This window comes from Sciurus carolinensis, chromosome 1 (genome assembly GCF_902686445.1).
Source record: "Sciurus carolinensis chromosome 1, mSciCar1.2, whole genome shotgun sequence".
Taxonomy (NCBI): Eukaryota; Metazoa; Chordata; class Mammalia; order Rodentia; family Sciuridae; genus Sciurus; species Sciurus carolinensis.
In genome coordinates, this window is record NC_062213.1 from 99,480,053 (window position 1) to 99,502,212 (window position 22,160).

Consider the following 22,160-nt stretch of genomic DNA (forward strand, 5'->3'; position numbering starts at 1 on the left):
ATATATCCCAGCATTCTGAAACTGCCACATTTATTTATTTATTTATTTGGGTACCTGGGATGGAATTCAGAGGCACTCAACCACTGAGCCACGTGCCCAGCCCAATTTTGTATTTTATTTAAAGACAGGGTCTGAGTTGCTTAGTGCCTCACTTTTGCTATGGCTGGCTTTGAATGGCAATCCTCCTGCCTCAGCCTCCCAAGCCACTGGGATTAGGCAGGCAGGGTAGCTGCCACATTTAATAAAGGAGAATCATACACTGTTAAATCTGAAAAGAACCTGATGCAACATCTAGTCCAAGCCATCCCATTTTCCAGACAAGTAATTTTGAAATTCAATGAGGCATGGAACTTGGCCAAGAGCCAATGAACAGCATGTTAGAAGTGAGAACCCAGGTCAGAGCCCTTGGTCAGTGCTCTATATAGGATATTGTAAGGCCTTACCTGGAATGAAGGGTGCACATTTTTAAACCACCAGATGCCCTGTTGCCCTGGAGTAGGAATGGTCATCAGGGATGGGCATACCATGTTACCAAGTGGTATGTCTTGAATCTCTGAGTCCAGGTTATTCATTCAGAGGCAGAGGAAAGATGAAAGAACTGAAACCAGTTTAGTCCTTCCTGCTCTGGAAGCAGAGTGTAAAAGTGTGTGTGTGTGTACATGCATGTAGGTATAGGGGTGAGTTGAGTAAAATAAAGCAGAGAAGGGAATTGAGAGGATCCGTTGTTGAGTTATTGGAGCATAAGAATGGAAGAGGAAATGTCCAGTTGGTCAGCCCTGTCAAAAACCCTCACCTTTTCCAGTGCTCACCTCAGTTTCTCCAGTGTTCATCTCTGCTACCACTAACTGAATGAAGGAGGATGATACGATGAGGAGTCTGCATTGTAGATAAATAGTCTGGACTGTTTCAGGAGGAAAGAGATACCAGGATCCCAGGAGTCTGTCTGGCAGTTTAGGATAGAAACCACACCTTGTTAACTCTACTTTCACTAAAATAGCCAGGTAGAAGTGAAGACTGAACACTCTGGATTTGGGAGAGGATTGCAGAGAAGGAGTTTGCCTGACAGCAGTGGAGAAGAGGGAGGTATTTTGAAGGCAGCATGAACCCCTGGGACTCCTGGATTTGCCATCCTGGGACTGGGGTGCTAAGGAAGGGGCTGCCTCGTTCGCCACCTCCCTTTCCCACTTCCCACTTGTCTTCCTAATATCGCTATTTCTGTCTTTCCTTAGTTTCACCTTTTACTAGAAAAGGGACTAGGAAGGGTTGTGTGTCATTTCCAGCTGTCCCTGTGACAACCCCCTCCATCATTTTCCGCGTTCTGAGTCCCCTCCCCATTCTCTCCCCCCCCCCCATAATGGTCTCTCCCGATGCTCAGTGGCGGGGGGCGGGGCGGAGGCGGGGCCGGAGCGTGGTAGCGGGTGGGGGGGTTTGCTGAGGTCTGCAGTGGCGCTTCCCGGGTACCAAGATCAGACGCCGCTGCCACCTCAGCCCGGCTGCTGGACCCCCGCCCTCACCCCGGACTCTCTTACCCGGGGAACCCAGGTCAGGTGAGACCCTTCCTTCCATCTCTCACTTCCATTCCGCCCCTGGCAGAAGCATCCTTTTCTTGCAGCCATTTTATCCTCCGATGCTTTGCTTCTGTGGAGGGTGACCGACCCCCGCTTTAGGAGTGAGGGGTGTCGGTGATGGTTTGGGGAATGGACAGTTTCAGTTGTTTTGATATTCAGGATATATATATATATATATATATATATATATATATATATATATATATATATAGACACACACACACACACACACACACACACACACATACATATATATATTGTTTTTCCTCTACCTTGACCAATTCCCCACTACCGTCTCTTCGGAGATCAACCTAGTCGGGGGTTGTTAGGTAGGATGAGGTTCCCTTAAACTCCAATCCACTCCTTACTTTGTGTCACCCCCGGCCCCACAGGAAGAATGATAAATGACCTTGGCTGGGGCCAGAGAATGGATGCTGCCTCAGTCTGTTAGCCTGGACTTGGGTGGGTGGGGGCAGTGGAGGAAGGGCAGGTGAAGGAGGGAGGGAAGGGGAATGAAGAATGGAAACACTGGGGAGACAGAGATGGTAGAGGACCAGGTGTTGTGGGCCCCTGGTGAGGGGGCTCCAAGGAATTACTTCTGGGTGGATGGGGGAGGGGTACTGAGTGATGGTGGGCACTTGTCTAGCAGTAGAACCAAGGGTGGGGAGGCACTGGGAAGAGCCATTTAGTAAATTCTAGGGACTCATCCCTTAGAGCTGGGACTGTGGAGGAGGTGGTAGGGTCATTTTCTAAGCCTGTGTATATGGAGGTGTCTCCCTGTGTCCCTGCCTGTCTGCCTCTCTGTGTGCATTCCTCCGTGTTCATTCTCAGCTGACACCTTCATTCCTGCCCCCACCCCCCTCAGAACTGTGGATGCTCCCATCTTCCAAACCCAGGGGTAGGATGTGGGGAGGGAGGCATAGCCTTGTTGGTACTGGGGTGGGAGCTGAGATACAATCACCTAGCTATAATAGGGAGGGATGTTCTGGTATCTGTCACATCCTACCCCTACACCCACCCCCAGATGTTTTGATAAGTGGCTGCTTCTTAATGACCTTGTCACTTGAAATAGGGGGGGCTGGAGATCTGGGTGACCCCCAAAGTCAGGGGAATTGATGAGGGGTGAGTGTTGTCCTGAGAAGAATTTGCTCAGGAGATTTCCCATCTGCCCTTTGTACCCACTGCAGAAAATCTGGGCACATTTTTCTGGTCAGGTGAAGCCAGCCAGTCTTAAAGGGACCCATAAACATGAATCTTGTCTTCTTTAACCTCCAACCTCTCCAAGTGTTGTCTCTCTTCTACAGGCTTAGCCACTCTGTGCTGCTTTTGGGGCTAAAAATAGCATCCCTTCCTCACCAGCTCAAAGAATTTGTCTTCTTTCTCTTCCTCCTGGGTTTGTTGGCCTTAGGGGAGCTGGCTATTGAGCCATCATATCCTGCTGTGGCTGTGGGAGCCTTCTCTGTCCCACACATACCTCTCAGGGGTAAACAGTGTCAACAAACATAGGGTATGGCTCCTGGTGGATCCATCTACTTCCTTCAGGGTTTGGGGGTAGATCCTGGTTGGGAAAGAAAGGAAAGAAATGCAAATTGCAGTGCACTGAGGGGATTCCACAGTTCTCTTTCTTTCATGGAGGGTGGTTGGGCCCTGAACCACCAAGAAAAGAAGGTGACATAGGGGTCACTGCTTCTGGTCACTGTGGTCCACTGCTTACATCTGTCCTGAGGGGGTAAGGCTATGATTGCCAGTGCTTCTTTCTGAGTCACATAGCATTACTTACTCTCTTGTAATGGGACTAGATTGTGAATGTGTGTGTGTGCGTGTGTGTGTGTGTGTGTGTGTGTGTGTGTGTCACATTTAAAGAAGGCCCTGGATAGGTGGGAGCAGAAGAAGGAGCAGGATATTTTAAAGAGAACAATCTCTGATCTGAATCTAGGCCTGCATCCTCTGTTTCTGTGACAGAAGGGGGTTATCTTCCCTTTGGAAGATGTCTTTTTTTTGGGGGGAAAGCCCAAGGCCCCCTTCAATCTCCACCAGCCACCTACGCAATGCGGTATTTATGGAGTTTTTTTTTCCTTGACTTCTAGTGGAGAAGCAGAAAGGATTAGGGGGATTAGGAAGGGAGCCCCTGGAAGAATGAGGTACAACTATAGGCCTTAGACCTTAATGTTAGAAATATATGAGTTTGATCAGTCATTTCCATTCCCATCTCCATCAATTAAAGGGGTCCCATGTATGACATTCTGAAGGAAAGTGGCAGAAACCAGTCATCACGTCTTTCTTAGCTTTTGATCTCTTGTCCATTATACTCAGGTTCCAAGTCTCCCATATTTGGATCTTCCCATGTTTGTCTGAAGGGAGATAATCCAGCCCGATGTTGGAATGAAACCAAGTCCAAGGGTTCTTGGGAGGATACTGGGCAACAGTATCTAAGTGTGACCCCTGCTCGTCCCTTACTGTCTCCTGTTTCTTTGACACTTATCAATATAATAAGGAGGAAGAAGACTAATATTATTACCTACTATGAGATTAAATTCTTATACTGTCTCTCAGAAATACAGATTCTCTCAATTTCATTATCCTTAATTTAAATATAAGGACACTGAGGCTTAGAGAGGTTAAGTAACCTGCTTAAGAGCAGTTACTAAGTGGCAGTGTTTGGGATTTCAGCTTCGGTGATCTAACCATCATGTACTTTGTGCTGAATTAGCATTCTCCTTGATGGTGTCCCTTTTCTGCTGCTCACCCTAAAGAGCATCCAGACATGGTTTTTGTTTTGAATCTTGTAAGGGAGTATAGAGCATCGCACTGTATTACTATCACCACACTAATACAAGCTAGTATTTATTCATTACTTTTTATGTGCCAGGTAACATGGTAAGGAGCTTATATGCATTATGTCATTTAATCCTTACTTTCCCATTTTTAGATAAGAGGAAACTGAGGCTTAGGTATTCACAAACATGCCTGAACTCACTTAGCTTGTAAACACTGAAGCAAAAAGTTAAACCCATGTTCATCTGACCCTGGGAACTAAGCTTTTACCCACTTGCAATGTTGGGAGAAAATTCTCCTCAGGAGGCCTATAAACATAGAACCTGAGGAAAGAACTGTGGAAGCCTCATCTTCAGAAGCCACCAGTGAACAGACGGCAACAAGTTGGAGGGTTTGTCTCCCTACTGTACATCCTCCTCAAGCTCTGCCCTCAACAAGAACCCCAGACCAGCCTAGAGAAGGGAATTCTGATTTCTTCTATTTCCTGTTTTTTCTTTGCAGACTGGGGACAAAGCAAAGGGTCTGAACTTGATGCGAGGCAGGGGTGTAGAAGGGCTCAGGATAGGTGACTGTGATTGGAGCAAATCCTATGGGCCTGACTTCCAAGGTCAAAGTACAGGCATTTATATTTGAGTGACCTCATCCCTCTTTATTGAGTGGTGGCTTGAAGAAAGGGGAATATCTCTGCACCACATGGTCCAGGTGGGGTTCTGGGTTGAGAGGGGCTCCATATTGGCCTTCTGCACCATCCTAGGACTCACAACCTCCTTTTTATCTCTTACTTTTTCTAGGTCTCCAGAGGTTCCTGGAAGAGAAGTAGGCGGTCCTTCCTCAGTTATTCTGGCTCTCCAACTTAGCCCCACCAAGCTGGCTCCCCTTTCCCCTCCTAGTCCCCTCCCCCTCTCCCTTCCCCACTCATCCTACTGAACTGAGTGTAGATCAGAGCTCTTCCTTTTCCCTCCTAGACACTCACTGGACAGGTCCTATTTTCTTTTATTTTGAGCCCAAAGGTACTGGAACATACATCATCTAAGTAACTGGCAGGTGGAGGGGGTCTTCTTGACTCCATAAATCCTTGAGCTAAATTCTGAAAAAGAAGCAGAGAGTGAGGCAGATCCATTGAAGTGCCCCAAAGCCCCATCATGGAAGAAGGCTTCCGAGATCGGGCAGCTTTCATCCGTGGGGCCAAAGACATTGCTAAGGAAGTCAAGAAACATGCGACCAAAAAGGTGGCGAAGGGCCTGGACCGCGTTCAGGATGAATATTCCCGAAGATCCTATTCCCGCTTTGAGGAAGAGGAAGATGATGATGACTACCCTGCTCCTGCCGATGGCTATTACCGTGGAGAAGGGGCCCAGGATGAGGAGGAAGGTGGTGCATCTAGTGATGCCACTGAAGGCCATGATGAGGATGATGAGATCTACGAGGGGGAATATCAGGGTATCCCCCGGGAAGAGTCTGGGGGCAAAGGCGAGAGGATGGCAGATGGGGCACCCCTGGCTGGAGTGAGAGGGGGCTTGAGTGATGGGGAGGGCCCTCCTGGGGGCCGGGGGGAGGCGCAGCGGCGGAAAGAACGAGAAGAACTGGCCCAGCAATATGAAGCCATCCTACGGGAGTGTGGCCATGGCCGCTTCCAGTGGACACTCTATTTTGTGCTTGGTCTGGCGCTGATGGCTGATGGTGTCGAGGTCTTTGTGGTGGGCTTTGTGCTGCCCAGTGCTGAGAAAGACATGTGCCTGTCTGACTCCAACAAGGGAATGCTGGGTAAGACATTCAGGACACTGCAACCCTATCCTGCCCCAATCTCTGGAGATGCCCTTGCTCCTAGGAACTGCTCCCATCTTTCCCACTGGTTCCCTAGGAGTAATCAGTACTTCCAAGGAGTAATCAGAGGGTCCAAGGTACCTCTATACACTGTCCCTTACACACACCCTCTTCTTGGGGTTGGGACAGTAAAGTTGTATGTGAAAGAGGGGATTTGGGGAGGCAGCCAGATGAAGACTTGGGCCAGTGGGTGGTGGTCGTCTTAATTAGTTCTGCCAGTGATGGCTATGGTAGGATGGGTAATTTTTCATCTTTTCTTCATATCCTTTCCTCTTGTTATCCCGTCTCATTCCCTGATTGGGGAACAAGAAATCAATATTCAAACTCTCTGGTGTAAGTTGAGGGGAGAGTTTGGGGTGCTTGGGGTAGGGTCTCCCACATCTCTCACTCAGACTTGGGAGTGTCCAGGGGCCAGAGAGTAGTCTCTGATGGCCTTTCCTGATAGGGACCTCGAAGAGGGAAACCTAGATTGATTAAGAAAGGATCTAAGTCTTCCTCTGCCTTGGACGGGTCTCTTCTCCCTGGGGTTTGGTTTGGGTATGGTTAAAGTGCAAAGTTTGGAATAGATGATTTTTAAGTTCAACAGAAACTCTGATTTTATGAAGGAAGCAATAATCTGGGGAGTTTTAGGACCAGAAGTATTAAAACTGGAAGGAATAAAGAGTGGGTTTTGTGTGTGTGATTTCCTGGGAAGATTAAAGGAATCAGAGCCCCATTCCCAAGAAAGAAGAAAGAGACCTCCTGATGTTTTAAGAGCATCAAAGCAAGAAAGAACTGCCCTTCCTACCTAGAGGATCTGGGGATATAGGCAGATTTGTTCTTTCATCTAGATGAGCCAGGGATATGTGTGTGTAGGTGTGAGAGAGGTGGGTGGGGGTGGGAGACAGAGACAGACAGACAGAAATGAGAGAGAAGAATAAAGTTCTGGGGTGTTCACATGATTGTATTCTAGCCTTTGAACCACTGATCTGCAGAGATGGCCTTCCATCTTTGCTTATATAGTTTGTCTTTTCTCACATGCTCTTGTCTCTGGGTAGACTTAGCTTCTAGAAGTTCTTCAGACCCTTGATCTGTCCTACTGCATTTTTAGGTCCTGTAATGCTCAGCTAATGGTGGAATTGAGGTGTGTCTGCTCATCCTCCTTCTGTTTTCCTCCCCCTTCCAGGCCTCATCGTCTACTTGGGCATGATGGTGGGAGCCTTCTTCTGGGGAGGTCTGGCTGATCGACTGGGTCGAAGACAGTGTCTGCTCATCTCACTCTCAGTCAACAGCGTCTTCGCCTTCTTCTCATCTTTTGTCCAGGGTTATGGCACTTTCCTATTTTGCCGCCTCCTCTCTGGGGTTGGGTGAGTGTCCACATCCTGATGATAGGATTGCATTTTGGTCACTGTTATATCTTTAGGGCCCAATACAGTGCTAGGCACATCAGATACATCTTAAATATGTGTGAATTGAATGAATTCCTTTCTCCTCTGATTATCTTCAGGCTGGCTTCCCCTGTCTGCTGCTATCCAACATGCCATCTCATGTCTGGTCTACTCCTGAGTCCTCCACCCCACTTCTAGTTCCATTTCTGGGCCTCAGTCTCAATCCTGGGATCCTGTGAACCCCAGAGTTATCCCCTCCCAGAGTCTACATATTTCCTGCATTTGACAACAAACCTTGCTGTCACACACATTTGTTAGAGTCTGAAGCCTTGTCCTACCTATATCTACACTTCTCCAAGCACCAGTTGACCCTTACCTCCCTTGTTTCCAGGTCCTTTTCTGGCTTGCTTCCATAACACCTGCCCCCAGACTCCTCATGGTCCATTTTTTTCCTCTGGAGATTTCCCCTTTTCTGCAGTTATCTTCCCTCCCTACCAACTCTGTAGTCACCATCAAGATATAATGTTTGTTCCTTCCCTTATTCTGAGACCCACTTACTTGTTTCCCACTGTCCCAACATGTGTGCTCGATGGCTGGTGGTGAGAGGATCTCGTGGGGCATTATGTGTGAGATGGAATCTCTTCAAAATGTTGAGTGAAAGGAGCTTGGGGATCTGGAGCATCAGGGCAGGGAATGTGGAATATGGCCATTTTCTAATGCTAAATTCTCAAAATGCTCTCCAGGATTGGAGGGTCCATCCCCATTGTCTTCTCCTATTTTTCGGAGTTTCTGGCCCAGGAGAAACGTGGGGAGCATTTGAGCTGGCTCTGCATGTTTTGGATGATTGGTGGAGTGTACGCGGCTGCTATGGCATGGGCCATCATTCCCCACTACGGTGAGCAGCCCCCAGGAGTTGACCCCAGACTCTCCCTCCCCACTTCTCTACTGTGCCTCCTGTGGTGGGAACCCCCCACCCCACCCCCAGCCTCTGACCTCTCTGCTGATGCCATGACTCTGTCTCTGCCAGGCTGGAGTTTTCAGATGGGTTCTGCTTACCAGTTTCATAGCTGGAGGGTCTTTGTCCTTGTCTGCGCCTTTCCTTCTGTGTTTGCCATTGGGGCTCTGACCACGCAGCCTGAGAGCCCCCGCTTCTTCCTGGAGGTGAATGGGACTGTGCTGGGTGGGGGAATAGGGTAGCGAGGGCAACAGGGGCCCCCATGTTTAAACAATCTTTGTGGGATTGGTGTGTTCCTGTGTGACTTTTTTCCTTCCTCAAGGATCCATACTCTGGGAGATTTTTTCTTGCTTCCTTTGCCTTGGAATGCATCGCTAGAGGGATTCTGTTTCAACCATTTGTGGCTTAAGATTTTGCAGGCAGGGGCACAGGCCCTGACCCGGCTTTATAGCTCAAGTTCCTACCCTTTACTTCTTCCCCCTCCAACTATATCTGGGTCCAACAGGGTTAGGATGCTGCCCCTTTTCTAACTACATATTTGCCCATTATTTCCCTTGTCTTCAGTTTTCCTTTTCCATTATATCAGGGAATCCCTAGGATCTGTACTTGCATTTGTCCCCTGGATATCCCACCCCCACACTCTTGCCCAAGGCTGATTGTGTCTTGCTATACTCCAGCTTGGGATGATGCATGCCCATGGGTCAGAATTTAAGTATTGTTTTGGGGGCAGTAGTCCCTTTGTGTCCTGGGACTTCAGAAGCTAGGTTGGAGGGAGGGGTTGTATAACCCTGGGTCAGAGAGGGCTGACCTGGATGTTGGGATTATGTTTGCGGCTCTAGAATGGGAAGCATGATGAAGCCTGGATGGTGCTGAAGCAGGTTCATGATACCAACATGCGGGCCAAGGGGCATCCTGAGCGAGTATTCTCAGTAAGCCACCACCCTCCCCACTCACGCCTCCAAGCCCTTGCAACCTTATCTCCCACTTTGCCCCTTTCTGTTCACTTGCCTAGACATCTCCAATCACATTCTACCTTCGTGACATTCTCGGGGTACCACAGCCACTCTGTCTTCCATTTTGCTACTGCAGGGAAATTGAGGCACTTGGAGGGGGTTGGGAAATAGAGTATTTGTTTGTTCCTTCTCTTGACTCCAGGTAACCCACATTAAGACAATTCATCAGGAGGATGAGTTGATTGAGATTCAGTCGGACACAGGGACCTGGTACCAGCGCTGGGGGGTCCGAGCCTTGAGCCTGGGGGGGCAGGTAATGGAGGATGGGATGGTGGAGAGAGAGAAGGGAGTGAGGGAGGTGGAGAAGAAGTCCAAACTTAAGCCTGTGTGATAGGGTAAGCATGAACTGAAGCAAGGTGTTAGGGTGAAAAATGGGTGTTTGCTAGAAGTTAGTACAATCACCTTCTGCTTTTACTCTGTTGCTTGTAGGTTTGGGGGAATTTTCTCTCTTGTTTTGGTCCAGAATATCGGCGTATCACTCTGATGATGATGGGTGTATGGTTCACCATGTCATTCAGGTAAGGGGTGGGTGGGGTGGGTGGTATGTGGTGGTTGTAGTGGTGTATGGACTGGGAGAGAGGTGGGAGAACTGGAAATGAAGGGACGGATAATGAGGGAAGGTATTGTTCAGATCCTTCCTGATACTCCATTCAATTTCTCTACTTCATTCATTCATTCAACAAACATTATAGGCTGACTGGTTTTAAGTTTCTGTTTTGTGCAGGTACTGTGCTAGACTGAAGTAGATGTGCCCCAGTCCTCATGGAGTTTTACATTTTGATCAGAGCTAGATAAAGCAGTGTGACAGGAAGGGCAAAGTGCTATGGGAACATTTGGGACTTGGTGGGTAGGGATCTAAATCCTAAAGGATGAATGGGAGTTAGGTTGAGGGGTGGGGGTTAGGGAAAGTGTTTTAGGCAGAGGTAAGAGCAAATGCCTGGGAGGTAGATAAGAAAGTATGGTGGGTTGCATTGAGATCATAGGGTCCCTGGAACCATACTAATTGCGAAGGGAGGGGTGTGAGACAAGGCTGGAGGTGAACAAGGTCCTGATAAAGGCCAACTCTGACTCTGTTTCTCCCTCAACTCTGGACTGCCTGTTCTAATGTCTAAAATGTCTCGGTTCCTATCCTTGACTCTTCAGCTACTATGGTCTGACTGTCTGGTTTCCTGACATGATCCGCCATCTTCAGGCTGTGGACTACGCAGCCCGCACCAAAGTGTTCCCTGGGGAGCGTGTAGAACATGTGACTTTTAACTTCACTCTGGAGAATCAGATCCACCGAGGGGGGCAGTACTTCAATGACAAGTATGTGAGGACCTTAAACTTCACTCCTCCCCTGTCCCTTCTACCCCTTGTCTCTGATGAATCTGGGAGTTCAAGACAAGGTGGTTTGGGGCAAATACATGTGGTTTTTCTTTAGTGTGAGCTTCCCATTACCTCACTAAGGGAGTCTTGGAGGAAGGGCTAAGGATGGGGGGAAGGTGTCTCACCATCCTGGTCTTACAGGTTCATTGGGTTGCGTCTGAAGTCAGTGTCCTTTGAGGATTCACTGTTTGAAGAGTGTTATTTTGAGGATGTCACATCCAGCAACACGTTCTTCCGTAACTGCACATTCATCAGCACTGTGTTCTATAACACTGGTAAGGTGGGGTAGCTGATGGGTGTCAGACCTTGATGAGTGAGGAAGGAACCTTCCTTATTTACTAGTCTTCAACCGGATAGCCCTCAGGAGCTCTGGGGGAAGGTGGCATGAGAGCTTCATGGCTACTACAGTAATTTGGAAAATCCAATGGATGTTGGACATTTTTCTGTCATAGAATATCTGACAAAAATATCAAGTTCCTTTGCCTTTGGCTGGAATTATAATAATTCAGTGTAGTGATATGTATTTTTTTAGTACTGGGAATTGAACCCAGGGGTGCTTTACCACTGAGCCACATCCCCAGTCCTTTTATTTTTTTTATTTTGAGACAGACTCTTGCTAAGTTGCTGAGGGTCTTGCTAAGTTGCTGAGGCTGGCCTTAAACTTTCAATCCTCCTACCTCAGCCTCCTGAGTTGCTGAGATTATAGGCATGTGCCACCATGCCCTACCAGTGTAGTAATAGTAAAATATATATATTTTTTTGTACCAGGGATTTGACCTAGGGACACTTAACCACTGAGCCACATACCCAGCCCTTTTAAATATTTTATTTAGAGATAGGATCTGGCTAAGTTGCTTAGGGCCTTTCTAAATTGCTGAGGCTGACTTTAAATTGGTGATCCTCCTGCCTCAGCTTCTTGAGCCCTAGGATTACAGATGTGTGCCACCATACCTGGCTACTTTTGAAGAGGGCAAAAATAGTTCAAAACAGGATCCTTGGGAAAAAGAAAAATCATAAAAAGGATATTCGATGGGGAAAATGTTGGGAATCATTATATTCATTTACTTCTTTTTTTAAAAATATTTTTATAGTTGTCAATGGACCTTTATTTTATTTATTTATATATGTTGCTGAGAATCGAACCCAGTACCTCACACATGCTAGGCAAGCACTCTACCACTGAGCCCCAGCCCCAGCCCCTCATTTACTTCTTTAACAGTGACGAAATGCTGTCTTTGTGTGCTAGACTGGTTTCATAGTTCTACATGGAGTATTGGGTGAACTTTTCCCACGTTGCAGAAAGAAAATCATAGATAGTGTTTACTACTTTCATTACTTTTCTCAGAAAAAAATTTCTAGACCCAGGTTATTGTTACTGCTTATAGTCAGCTCAGGTGAACAAAAAGAATAAATAAGAAGCAGAGTATAAATGGGGAAACTTGGAAACCGTCACTGTTTGATATGGTCATTATCTTCTATAATGATTCCTAGTTCCTATTTAATGTTTTCCAATGAGTGCCTGGAAAAATTTTGAGAGCCCCCTACTGCTAAACCCCACAAAAACAGCCCTGTGCCAGGAGCAGTAGCAGCTTCTCTCTCACATTTGCTATGACTGCCTGAATTGTCTTGGCCTTCATCTCCAGACCTGTTTGAGTACAAGTTTGTGAATAGCCGTCTGGTAAACAGCACATTCCTGCACAACAAGGAGGGCTGCCCACTAGACGTGACAGGGACGGGCGAAGGTGCCTACATGGTGTACTTTGTCAGCTTCCTTGGGACACTGGCTGTGCTTCCTGGAAATATCGTGTCTGCCCTGCTCATGGACAAGATTGGCAGACTCAGAATGCTCGGTAAGGGAGAGGCTGGGTGGTGGTATATCAGAACTTATTGGGGAGTTATGGGTGGGGGGAAGTGTCATTAAGCTTCTCACTTTGCTTTCTGAAGAGACTGGCCAGAGAACTTCTCTCTCTCATGTTTCCTCTTTCGGGGGTGCTGTAGGAATGGGATGGGCCTGACATAGAATCTTCTCTAAGGGATAAAGGAAGTACGAAGAGCAGCAAGAGGGTAGGGCACAGGCTTTGAGGTTATGGGTTTGAATATCAGCTGCACCAACCACCTAGGCAAGTTACCTCTATGAACCTGGTTGTCATCCTCAACATGGGAGCAATAATTGTACCTGCCTCATAGTGTTGACATATTAGGTCGATACATGTAAAAAAGCATCAGGTTGCTTGGCCCATAGGTGGCATTGAATCAGTGAATTTTAGTGATACTATTAATAATAAACAGATAATTACAAAGGAAGTTGAGGACAAGTGAAAAGTCTTCCTTTTGGCAACCTTGGGAAAAGTCTCATTCTGAGCTGTCTCAAAACTAGTTGATGGCACCAGCTGAGTCTCATTGCAGCCAGGCTCATTCTGCTTTCTCTTCTGGCTCCAGCTGGCTCCAGTGTGATGTCTTGTGTCTCCTGCTTCTTCCTGTCTTTTGGGAACAGCGAGTCAGCCATGATTGCTCTGCTCTGCCTTTTTGGGGGGGTCAGCATTGCATCTTGGAGCGCGCTGGACGTGTTGACTGTTGAACTCTACCCTTCGGACAAGAGGTAGTTTGAGTGTGTGGGGGCAGGGTGGTAGGTTTAGGGTCTAGAGGGCAGGTGAGGAGTGGTGTGAGGAAAGGGGGCTGAGTGGAAAGAACATCTTTAGGGGTGGGAGGATATATGTTCCCATTGATTTTCTCTTCTAAGAGCTGGTAGCTTTTGGCTGGGCATGGTGGCGCATGCTTGTAATCCCAGTAACTGGGGAGGCTGAGGCAGGAGGATCAAAAGTTCGAGGCCAGCCTCAGCAACTAAATGAGGCCCTAAGCAATTTAGTGAGACTCTGCCTCAAAATAAAAAATAAAAAAGAAGTGGGAATGTGGCTCAGTGATAAAGTGCTTCTGGGTTTATCCCCCAGTACCCACCCTCTTCCCCCCAAAAAAGCTGGTAACTTTTGTATCTACTCCTGGTAGTCTTAACTATTAACCTCATATTTTGGTCTCTTTTCTTCCTTGTCTCCCAATTTATCTACATTCTCTATGTCCATCCCTCCCCTCTCTGATCTCACCATCCTTCCCTCTCCCTCTTGCACATTGCCTGCCATATTCCTCCACTTCATTTCTGTGCCCACCCATTCTTCCTTTGCCTCACTCCTGGGCCCTGCCCTCCATGCGGCACTGGGGGCTCCTGAGCAGGACCACCGCCTTTGGCTTCTTGAATGCCCTGTGTAAGCTGGCAGCTGTGCTGGGAATCAGCATCTTCACATCCTTTGTGGGAATCACCAAGGCTGCCCCCATCCTCTTTGCCTCAGCTGCCCTTGCCCTCGGCAGCTCTCTGGCCCTGAAGTTGCCCGAGACCAGGGGGCAGGTACTGCAGTGAGAGGGTCTTTGGGGATGGCAGGCACACTGTGAGACCAACAACTCCTTCTTTCCCTCCCTGCCCTGCCATCCTGGACCCCAGAATCCCTCACTTCCCAGTTCCCTGTTTTGTGTCTTAGCCGTGTGTGCGTGTGTGTGCATGTGTGTGATCCCCGTGGGCAGGGACTACAGGGAAGGCTCCTTCACCCCAGTTTTGGGATGAAGCACTACTCCTCACCTACCACCCTTGATTTTGCACAAGAGAAGGCTCAACCCACCCTTCTCTCTCCTAGTGTTAGTGAGGGGCCCTTGCTTCCCTGCTCCAGAGGTTCCAGAACAGGCTTCCTATCTTCCCCCTCATCCCCTCAGCCTAGGTCCTTGTGAAACCATGGGTATTCAGTTATATTGAAGGTTGAGGCTTGAGTGTAAATCATGGACCAAAAGAACTTCTTAAAATCAGAAGGGTCTTGGATGCCCTCTCACACCTCCTGATGGATGCTGGGGGAGAAGCAATAAACCTCAACCCTCTGGCCTCCACTTTTCCCTTAATTTGGGCTACAAATATGAAGCCTGAATTTTATAAAATTAACTTTCTGATTCTTATTTATTTATATATTAAGTTCTGAGGCAGCTTAGCAGAACTTTGTGTGTGAATATGTGTGTAACTTATGTGTGTGTATGTGCCATGGGGTGGGGTGTCACTATACTGTCCTAAAATATAAGCCAAGGGTAATTTCAACGGACACACACACACAACCCTGCCTCCCATAGTACTTCCCCTAATCTTGTATCTGTGTTAGGCCTGGAAGGGAGGAACCCTGGGCCAGGTGGGGTGAGTTTTGCATTCTAGAGAGACCTGAGGGCACCTGATGAGGCCCATCTCTTCCCTTCCTCTCAAACCTGGGCCTCTTCTGGAGTAAGAGGCTCCACCCCTAGCACAGGGAGGAAGAACAAAGTTCTCTCCCACTTCCATCCCCAGTGTGTTCCCTCACTGGCAGGGGAGCAGGGGAGGAAAGGAAACCAGGCATATGGTCAAACCAGCAGATCAAAAAGCACAAGGAGTTGGGGCAGGGGCAGGAAGCAGGGGCCCTCCTGGCATCTTCTCTAAAAGTGGGGAGAGGTTCAGCAGCAAGTGAGGGACCCCTAATGCAGGGACCAGAAGCCTCAGTTTCCCCATCTCACCTTTCCACACAATAGCCTCTGTAGGTTAAGCTGCCCCATCCTATCCTATTCTGTGTGGCTGCTTTTTTTGGTGCCCTCTTCCCACCCCTACCGTAGCTGTGATGTGTTGTAGTTTTTAGCTGTTTGTAAAATGTTTAAAAAAAGTTAAAAGGAAAAAAGTGAAAATAACAACAAAAAAGAAAATCTAATTTCACCTTCCTCATGCTGCGTCTGGTGCCCTCACCCTGTGGTCACTCTTCCATTTTGTAACACCGAACTAGGTGGTGACTCTAACTCTTTGGTGTCTGTGCTCAAAGGATTGCCTTCTCCTCCAGTGCCCAGAGTACGAGTGTGTGCCCCCTTCCCTCACCCTTCACTTGCTGGACGTAGCCCCCTTTCCTGTACCCTCCAGGAGACCCATCCATCTTCCTCACTCTCCTGGGGAACCCTAAACCCATCTCTGTTGATGTGAAAAATGAACAATACTGGTGAAAAATAAAAGAAAATAAATCCTCAACACCCAAAATGTCTGTGTCTACTTCTCTGCCTCTCCACCTACATCTAAGTCCATTCTGATAGTCCTGGAAGGGTAAAATGGTAGTGGAAGAACAAGTCCCCCTTCATTCTGGAGGCCAGAATAACATGATGTATCACATTTACTTCCTAAATTGATCTTTCTACCCTGACCTTTCCACTTTAGAGAGCCCTCTAAGTCTCTTAGATTTGAAAACATGGAATGCTTCTTTAGAACCATCTTTCCTCCAAATCTCATGTGCCTTTAAAAATACAGATTCCAGACTCTATTCTTGACTTGTGGGATCAACCCCTCCTGCCTTTTTTTTTGGTGATGGTGAGGGAGGCCTCAAATTTACATTTTGAACAAGATCCATTAGGAATTCTTCTCTATGAAGAAATCTAAAAAGCACTACTTGCAGCTGACCTTCAAATCCCATCACTCTAGTTCATTGCTGTTCTAATCAAACCATTTTCTGATTTTTTTATAGTACCTCTCAGATCAACTACTTTCCTTTTCATTCCACAGATGACCTCCAAGTCAGAGTTCTACCTTCACTCCCGATTGGTCTCTGTGCCTCCAATTTCCCAAGCTAACCCACATATATATTAATTCCAAAATGCTCTTTGGCATGTCCATACTCAAAATTCTTCAATGACTTCCTACTGCCCAACCAGATGCAGTCTAAAAATTCTTTAGCCAGAAAAGATCAACATACATGTGAACTCAACTTTTTCTCTAATTTAAATTTACACATTGAGATTATCAGAAAGTTGCTTATGTAGATATTACTTGAGTTCCCCTCAGAAATATGATGCAATATTTTTAGGATCATAAACAAAAGGGCTATATAAAGATTTCTCTGTTTTCTATAATTATTCTCTAAGTCCCCCCCTCCACTGCTCAAGAGGTTTTTTTAAAGTTTTTTTTTTTTTCCTTATAAACAAACACTTTGGAAAATGACAGGCTGTCAAAAAGCCAAACATCACCCCAATACGAAATTCAAAACCGTGTTCCTGCCCATAACCCCTGCCTTGACTAGTATCTGCCCAGTTGAACCTCTATTCCTTTGCTGAGGTTCTTTCCCCTGCTTAAAACATCTTTCCTCCCTTTTCTGATTTAATTCTGACTTTTTTTTTTTGAGAGATCCAATTAGTTCACTTTCCCAGTGAATCCCTTTCTGACTACCTTAGTCTACAAGTATTTTTCTTATCTCAAGAACAACTGTAGCAGCAAGGTGCAGTGGTCCACACCTGTAAACCCAGTAATCCCAGTGACTGGCTGGGGAGGCTGAGGCTGAGGATCACAAGTTCAAAGCCAGGCTCAGCAACTTAGTAAGATCCTGTCTCAAAATTTAAATAAAGGACTGGGGATATGGCTCAGTGGTTAAGTGTTCCTGGCTTCAATCGCCAGGACCAAACAAAAGAAAACACCCAACTGTGGCACCAATTCAATTCTTAATGGCTACCTTAAGAACACAGCAATGCTCTTCATATGGTGATTTCTCTTTTAATGTACAGGACTGTTTCCAACTCACCAGGACTGATGTAATTCCTTAGTAACAATTCAACTCTGATATGCAATGAGTTGCTATCTTTGGGAAATATGTATGTGCCAACAGAATGGGACGCATGTGCCTTCACCCTTAAAAGTCACAGTACCGAGGTAGTAGTTTACTGGTTTACTCTCATCCATCCCATTCGGTTCCTTGTCCTCTCCCTTCGTTGGTGTCAGGGAGTTCCTCGAGTTTTCTTGCTTCCACCCAGGCAGGGGGGGCTTGTGTCCAACTGAGGGTTCTCCCTCCATTGGGCCGGTGTCCGTGCCTGGATGGCCAGAGCATGGATTGGCCCAGCCAACTCCTCCGACAGCGCTGCGTGGACCAACCGGTGTCGTTGCAGGGGGCTCAGTCCCTCGAAACGAGAGCTCACTACTGCCACGCGGAAGTGTGTCTCGCTGCCTGGTGGGACAGCGTGGCCGCCGCTCTCGTTGCGCAGCTCGAGCACCTCGGGGTTCAGGGCCTGCTCCAACTTCGCGCGAATGACTGCCTCGACCGGACCGACGGCCCCGGATCCCGCGCTACCGCGGGACAAACAAACGCGGGTGGCCATGGAGACCAGGCGCCGGAACCGAAGCCCACTCAGCATCCGCTAAGACAGAAAGGCAGACGTGAGAAGTGAGGGGCAGGGCCTCCCATTTGGAGAAAGTTTCCTACCAGCTGCCTGTCCCCACGGCCCACATCCCTCCCTACGACATCTACACCTGGCTTTGGCAGAGGGCCCGGCTGGACACCGGACAGGATGACCCAACATACTGCCTCTTAGCTCTGTGTGACGTGTTAATCTGGCTTCTAGGTACAGGTAGTGGAGGCACAAGGGCGAGTAAAGAGGCCGGCGCTCGAGGCGCGTTCATTATTTAAGGGGATTTGGAAGGATTGTCTAGCGGCTGCAAAAACATGTTCAATTCCGTGCTTTTGGTTGAGCTGGTGGTCCCGTGTCCCCTTTAAGCCCCAAGATGGGCCTTATCTACCTGCAGCCAAGACTCCGCTATCGCAGCTCCAGGTGAGAACTTGCACTCCCGAAGTTCTGCGGCGACGTAGTCAGGGTTTCCTGAGGTACGATGGGAAATGGGTTCTCTCTACGCACTAATGGACCAGGCAGGCACCACGTGGTGCCCCGAGGGTTAGTGGGAACGGTAGTTTCTATTTCTCCCAACCCGTCAGTTCATCAGAGCTTCCGAACCCGAGGAATTCAAAGAAAAAAGGATTTCCTGCGCATTTCGGGCTGGGCTTATTCGATCTATTTTATCGCCAATAGACCTTGCAGTTCATCTAGTCGCTTTTATTTTACATAGTATGGAAGGCGATAGGGGCTGATGATGTAGCCCAGTGGTAGAGCATTTGCCTAGCATATCCCCGGCAACGCAAATCAAAAATATAAAAGAAAACGAAAGTTCATTTTTTTTATGTTGAATACATAAAAATACATTGGTCCAGACCAATACCGGAGGATGGGGAATAAAGACAGGCTCCGCTCCCGAATTACAGAACAGTGAAGACAAGTGAGGAGGCAATTGCGATACCGTGTGCTAAGTGCTATCATGAGACTAAGCGCAGTCTAAAGAGGCTTGTCACCCAGACTTGGGAATGCCCAAGAAAATTTTCAAGAGGAAATTTAGTCCGGAAGAGACAGCATGAAAACTCGTTTCTTAGTCCCTTTAGTGAGGCTGTGGTAGCCTCAAACGCAAAGGCCAGGAAAGAGAACTTTAGGAATGATTCCTTATAGAATAGTTAGGATGTAGTTAGTTAAGTATAGTTAGAGACAAGGGGCAGAGATGCCAGGGAGTCAGTGGGAGCCCTGGGGAGAAGTAGAAGTCAAATCAAATTAGGCTAGGGCTTTGTTAGGTGATTTTTTTTTTTTCTTTATCCTAGGAGGGAGCAGTGGGAAGCTAATGAAAGTTTTAAGTAGATAAGAAGATGAGCGTTTTCCAAGGTGATAAACTTAAATTTTATTTAGTATCCTTAATATTTTATATATTTATATACCTGCTAAATATTTTCCCATCTTCTCATTTTGAAACATTTCAGACCCACAAAAAAGTTGAATAGTACAAAGCAATACTTCTACCTTTCACTAGACTCAGGATTTATATATATATATTTACATATTTAAGTACTTGATATATACTTTTAAAATATATTTACATACTTTAAAAATTTTTTTGTTGTCAATGAATCTTTTGTTCAATTTTATTTATTTGTATGTGGTGCTGAGTATCGAACCCAAGGCCTCACACATGCCAGGCAAACGATCTATCGCTGAGCCACAACCCCAGCCCCCTATGTACTTTTTTGACTGAATCATTTGAAAATAAGTTGCATATAGCATATTTCAACCCTAAATACTCCAATTTGTATCTCCTGAGAACAAGAATATTCTCTACATAACCTTACTGTCCTATCGCATTCAAGAAATTTAGATTATACAGTACCATATATTTTCCCTAGCCTTTTAAAAAATTTAAAAATTTTCAAGAAAAATTTCTTGTAAAATAGCAGCCCATGTACCTACCCTTTTCCTAGAGGAACTGATAACATTTTACTAGAGTTGCTTTGTGTCTCTTTGAATATGTGTGTATTATAACATTAATAAAATAATAATTATCATTTTGCTGAGTCACTTGTTAGATTAAAAAATTTTTTACTGCTATGTATATTGACCCTTACTCCTTATTTCCTAAGAGCAAGGGCATTTTCCCACAGAACCATAGTACCATGATCACACTCAAGGGATTAAATATTCATACAAAGCTATTATTATTATTATTATTATTATTATTTAAAATTTTAATTGTGGATGGGCACAACACATTAATTAATTAATTAATTAATTTTTATGTGGTGCTGAAGAGTGAACCCAGTGCCTCACAGATGCTAGGCAAGTGCTCTACTACTGAGCTACAACTGCAGTCCCACCATTATTTAATATAAGTTGATAGTCAAATTTCCTCAATTGTGTTATTAGTTACTACTGTGGTTTCAATGTGATCCTTCAAAAATATGCATAGAAACTTAATCTCAATTGTGGTGGTATTAATAAGTGGGGTCTTTTAAGAGGCTGTTAGGCCTTGAGGGCTGTCATAAATAGATTAATGCCTTACAATTGATCTTGAGGGGGCAAGTTCACCCCTTCTTTCCCTTTTGCCAAGTAAAGATCCAACAAGATTAATACCATCTATGAAGAACTGGCCTTACCGGATGGTGAACCAGATAGCACCTTAGTCTTCAACTTCCCTGCCTCTAGAACTGTGAGAAAATAAATTTCTGTTTATAAATTACCCAATCCGGTGGTATTTTGTCATAGCAATACAAGTAGACTAAGATGGTGTCCTTTATAATGTTGAATTTTTAGAAAGGCAATCAAGAATCATATATTATATTTAATTGACTTTAAATTATATTTTGCAAAGATCACTGGCTGCTGGGTGGACAATGGATTGTAAAGGAGGTAAAGGAAGAAGCCCATAGATCACTTGGAAGGTCTTGCAGCAGCCTACATGAGAGATGATGATGAATTGAACCAAGGCAGTGGTAATGCTGGTACTGGTGGAAAGGGAGAGAAATTGTGACCACATACATATATTAGGGGAGTAAAACCCACAGGTTATGGTAATGGATTGGTTATGAAAAGGAAAGTGTCCAGGATGATTACCAGGTTCATGCATTTGAAGTTATAAAAATAGTACAAATAATTCCTATATATCCTTTGCCCTGATACCAAGGTTACCCAAACATTTTACCATGTGTGTTTCAGTTCTATGCATTTACCTATACATATGTAATTTTTTTTCCCATTTGAGAGTAAGTTTTAGAAATAAAGCACATTAACCTTTTAACTCCCTGTGATGGTAAATTTTATGTGTCAGCTTGACTTGATCATTGGCACCCAAATATTTGGTCAAATATTGTTCCGTGTGTTACTGTGAGGGTGTTTTGAATAAGATTAATGTTTAAATTGGTATAGAGCAAATTGCCCTCTCTAATGTGTGTGGGCCTTATCTAACCAGTTGAAAGCCTGAATAGGACAAAAGGTGATTTTTCTGGGAGCTGGAGGAGGGGAGGTAGCAGGGAAGTGCTGGGGAGCGATATTGGCCAAATTATATTGTTGTATTATGTGCATGTATGAATATGTAACAATAAATCACATCATTATGTACAACTATAATGCACCAGTAAAAAATGGTGGAAAGAAATTTTAAAAAGTGTTTTTCTTCTGAGTAAAAGAGACATCCTCCTGACTGGCTGCATTGGTACTGGAACATTAGCTTTTTCCTGCTTTGGAGCTCAGACTGAAACATTTGCTCCTCCTGGGTCTTGAGCTCAGTCTTTAGACTGGAAATACACCACTGCTTCTCAGGACTTTTAGACTAAAACTATAACATACATTTTTTTGGGTCTCCACTTTGCCAACTCACCCAAAGATCTTGGGGATCTTTCAATTTGTTATCCTTCATAATCAAAGAACCAATTCACTATAATAAAATCTATTTATCTGTAGTGGTTCTATTTCTGTGGAGAATCATGACTAACATATTTTATGAATGTGTATTTTCTAAAAAGAGAGAGAGAGAAAAAAATGACATTTTCTTACATAGCCAGAATATAATTGTCAAACTCTGTAAATTAACATAGATACAGTACTACCATCTAATCTATAGACCTTCTATAAAGTT

At 45.8% G+C, this 22,160-nt stretch overlaps 2 protein-coding genes across 3 annotated transcripts; one reads left to right on the top strand and one right to left on the bottom strand.

The window, feature by feature from the left end:
- The first annotated feature begins 1,417 nt into the window (after window positions 1-1,417).
- On the top strand, window positions 1,418-15,934 carry Sv2a (synaptic vesicle glycoprotein 2A). Of its 2 annotated transcripts, none has more exons than XM_047526586.1 (13): window positions 1,418-1,542; window positions 5,135-6,107; window positions 7,333-7,513; window positions 8,278-8,429; window positions 8,562-8,695; window positions 9,329-9,418; window positions 9,645-9,755; window positions 9,932-10,020; window positions 10,646-10,810; window positions 11,012-11,145; window positions 12,514-12,720; window positions 13,310-13,469; window positions 14,096-15,934. In XM_047526586.1, exons 2-13 carry the CDS (start codon window positions 5,486-5,488, stop codon window positions 14,277-14,279), a joined length of 2,229 nt encoding a protein of 742 aa, XP_047382542.1. In that variant the 5' UTR covers window positions 1,418-1,542; window positions 5,135-5,485; the 3' UTR covers window positions 14,280-15,934. The 2 variants fall into 2 exon arrangements, with proteins under 2 accessions (XP_047382542.1, XP_047382535.1); XM_047526579.1 differs by having other exon boundaries at window positions 1,419-1,547.
- A 1,463-nt stretch (window positions 15,935-17,397) lies between these two features.
- On the bottom strand, window positions 17,398-18,553 carry Bola1 (bolA family member 1). The gene is made up of 2 exons (XM_047567206.1): window positions 18,459-18,553; window positions 17,398-18,079 (listed from the first exon to the last, which is right to left on the bottom strand). The coding sequence occupies exon 2, from the start codon at window positions 18,074-18,076 to the stop codon at window positions 17,663-17,665; it is 414 nt and encodes a 137-aa protein (XP_047423162.1). The 5' UTR covers window positions 18,077-18,079; window positions 18,459-18,553; the 3' UTR covers window positions 17,398-17,662.
- Between the last annotated feature and the right edge of the window lie 3,607 nt (window positions 18,554-22,160).

What these genes read in the sequence shown, in the direction of transcription:
- Bola1 (XM_047567206.1), bottom strand. Translation starts at nt 18,076, where the DNA reads ATGCTGAGTGGGCTTCGGTTCCGGCGCCTGGTCTCCATGGCCACCCGC.
- Sv2a (XM_047526586.1), top strand. Translation starts at nt 5,486, where the DNA reads ATGGAAGAAGGCTTCCGAGATCGGGCAGCTTTCATCCGTGGGGCCAAA. An exon ending in GGGCAGTACTTCAATGACAA is followed by an intron (nt 10,811 to 11,011) that starts GTATGTGAGGAC and finishes CTGGTCTTACAG; the next exon opens with GTTCATTGGGTTGCGTCTGA. An exon ending in CTCTACCCTTCGGACAAGAG is followed by an intron (nt 13,470 to 14,095) that starts GTAGTTTGAGTG and finishes GCTCCTGAGCAG; the next exon opens with GACCACCGCCTTTGGCTTCT.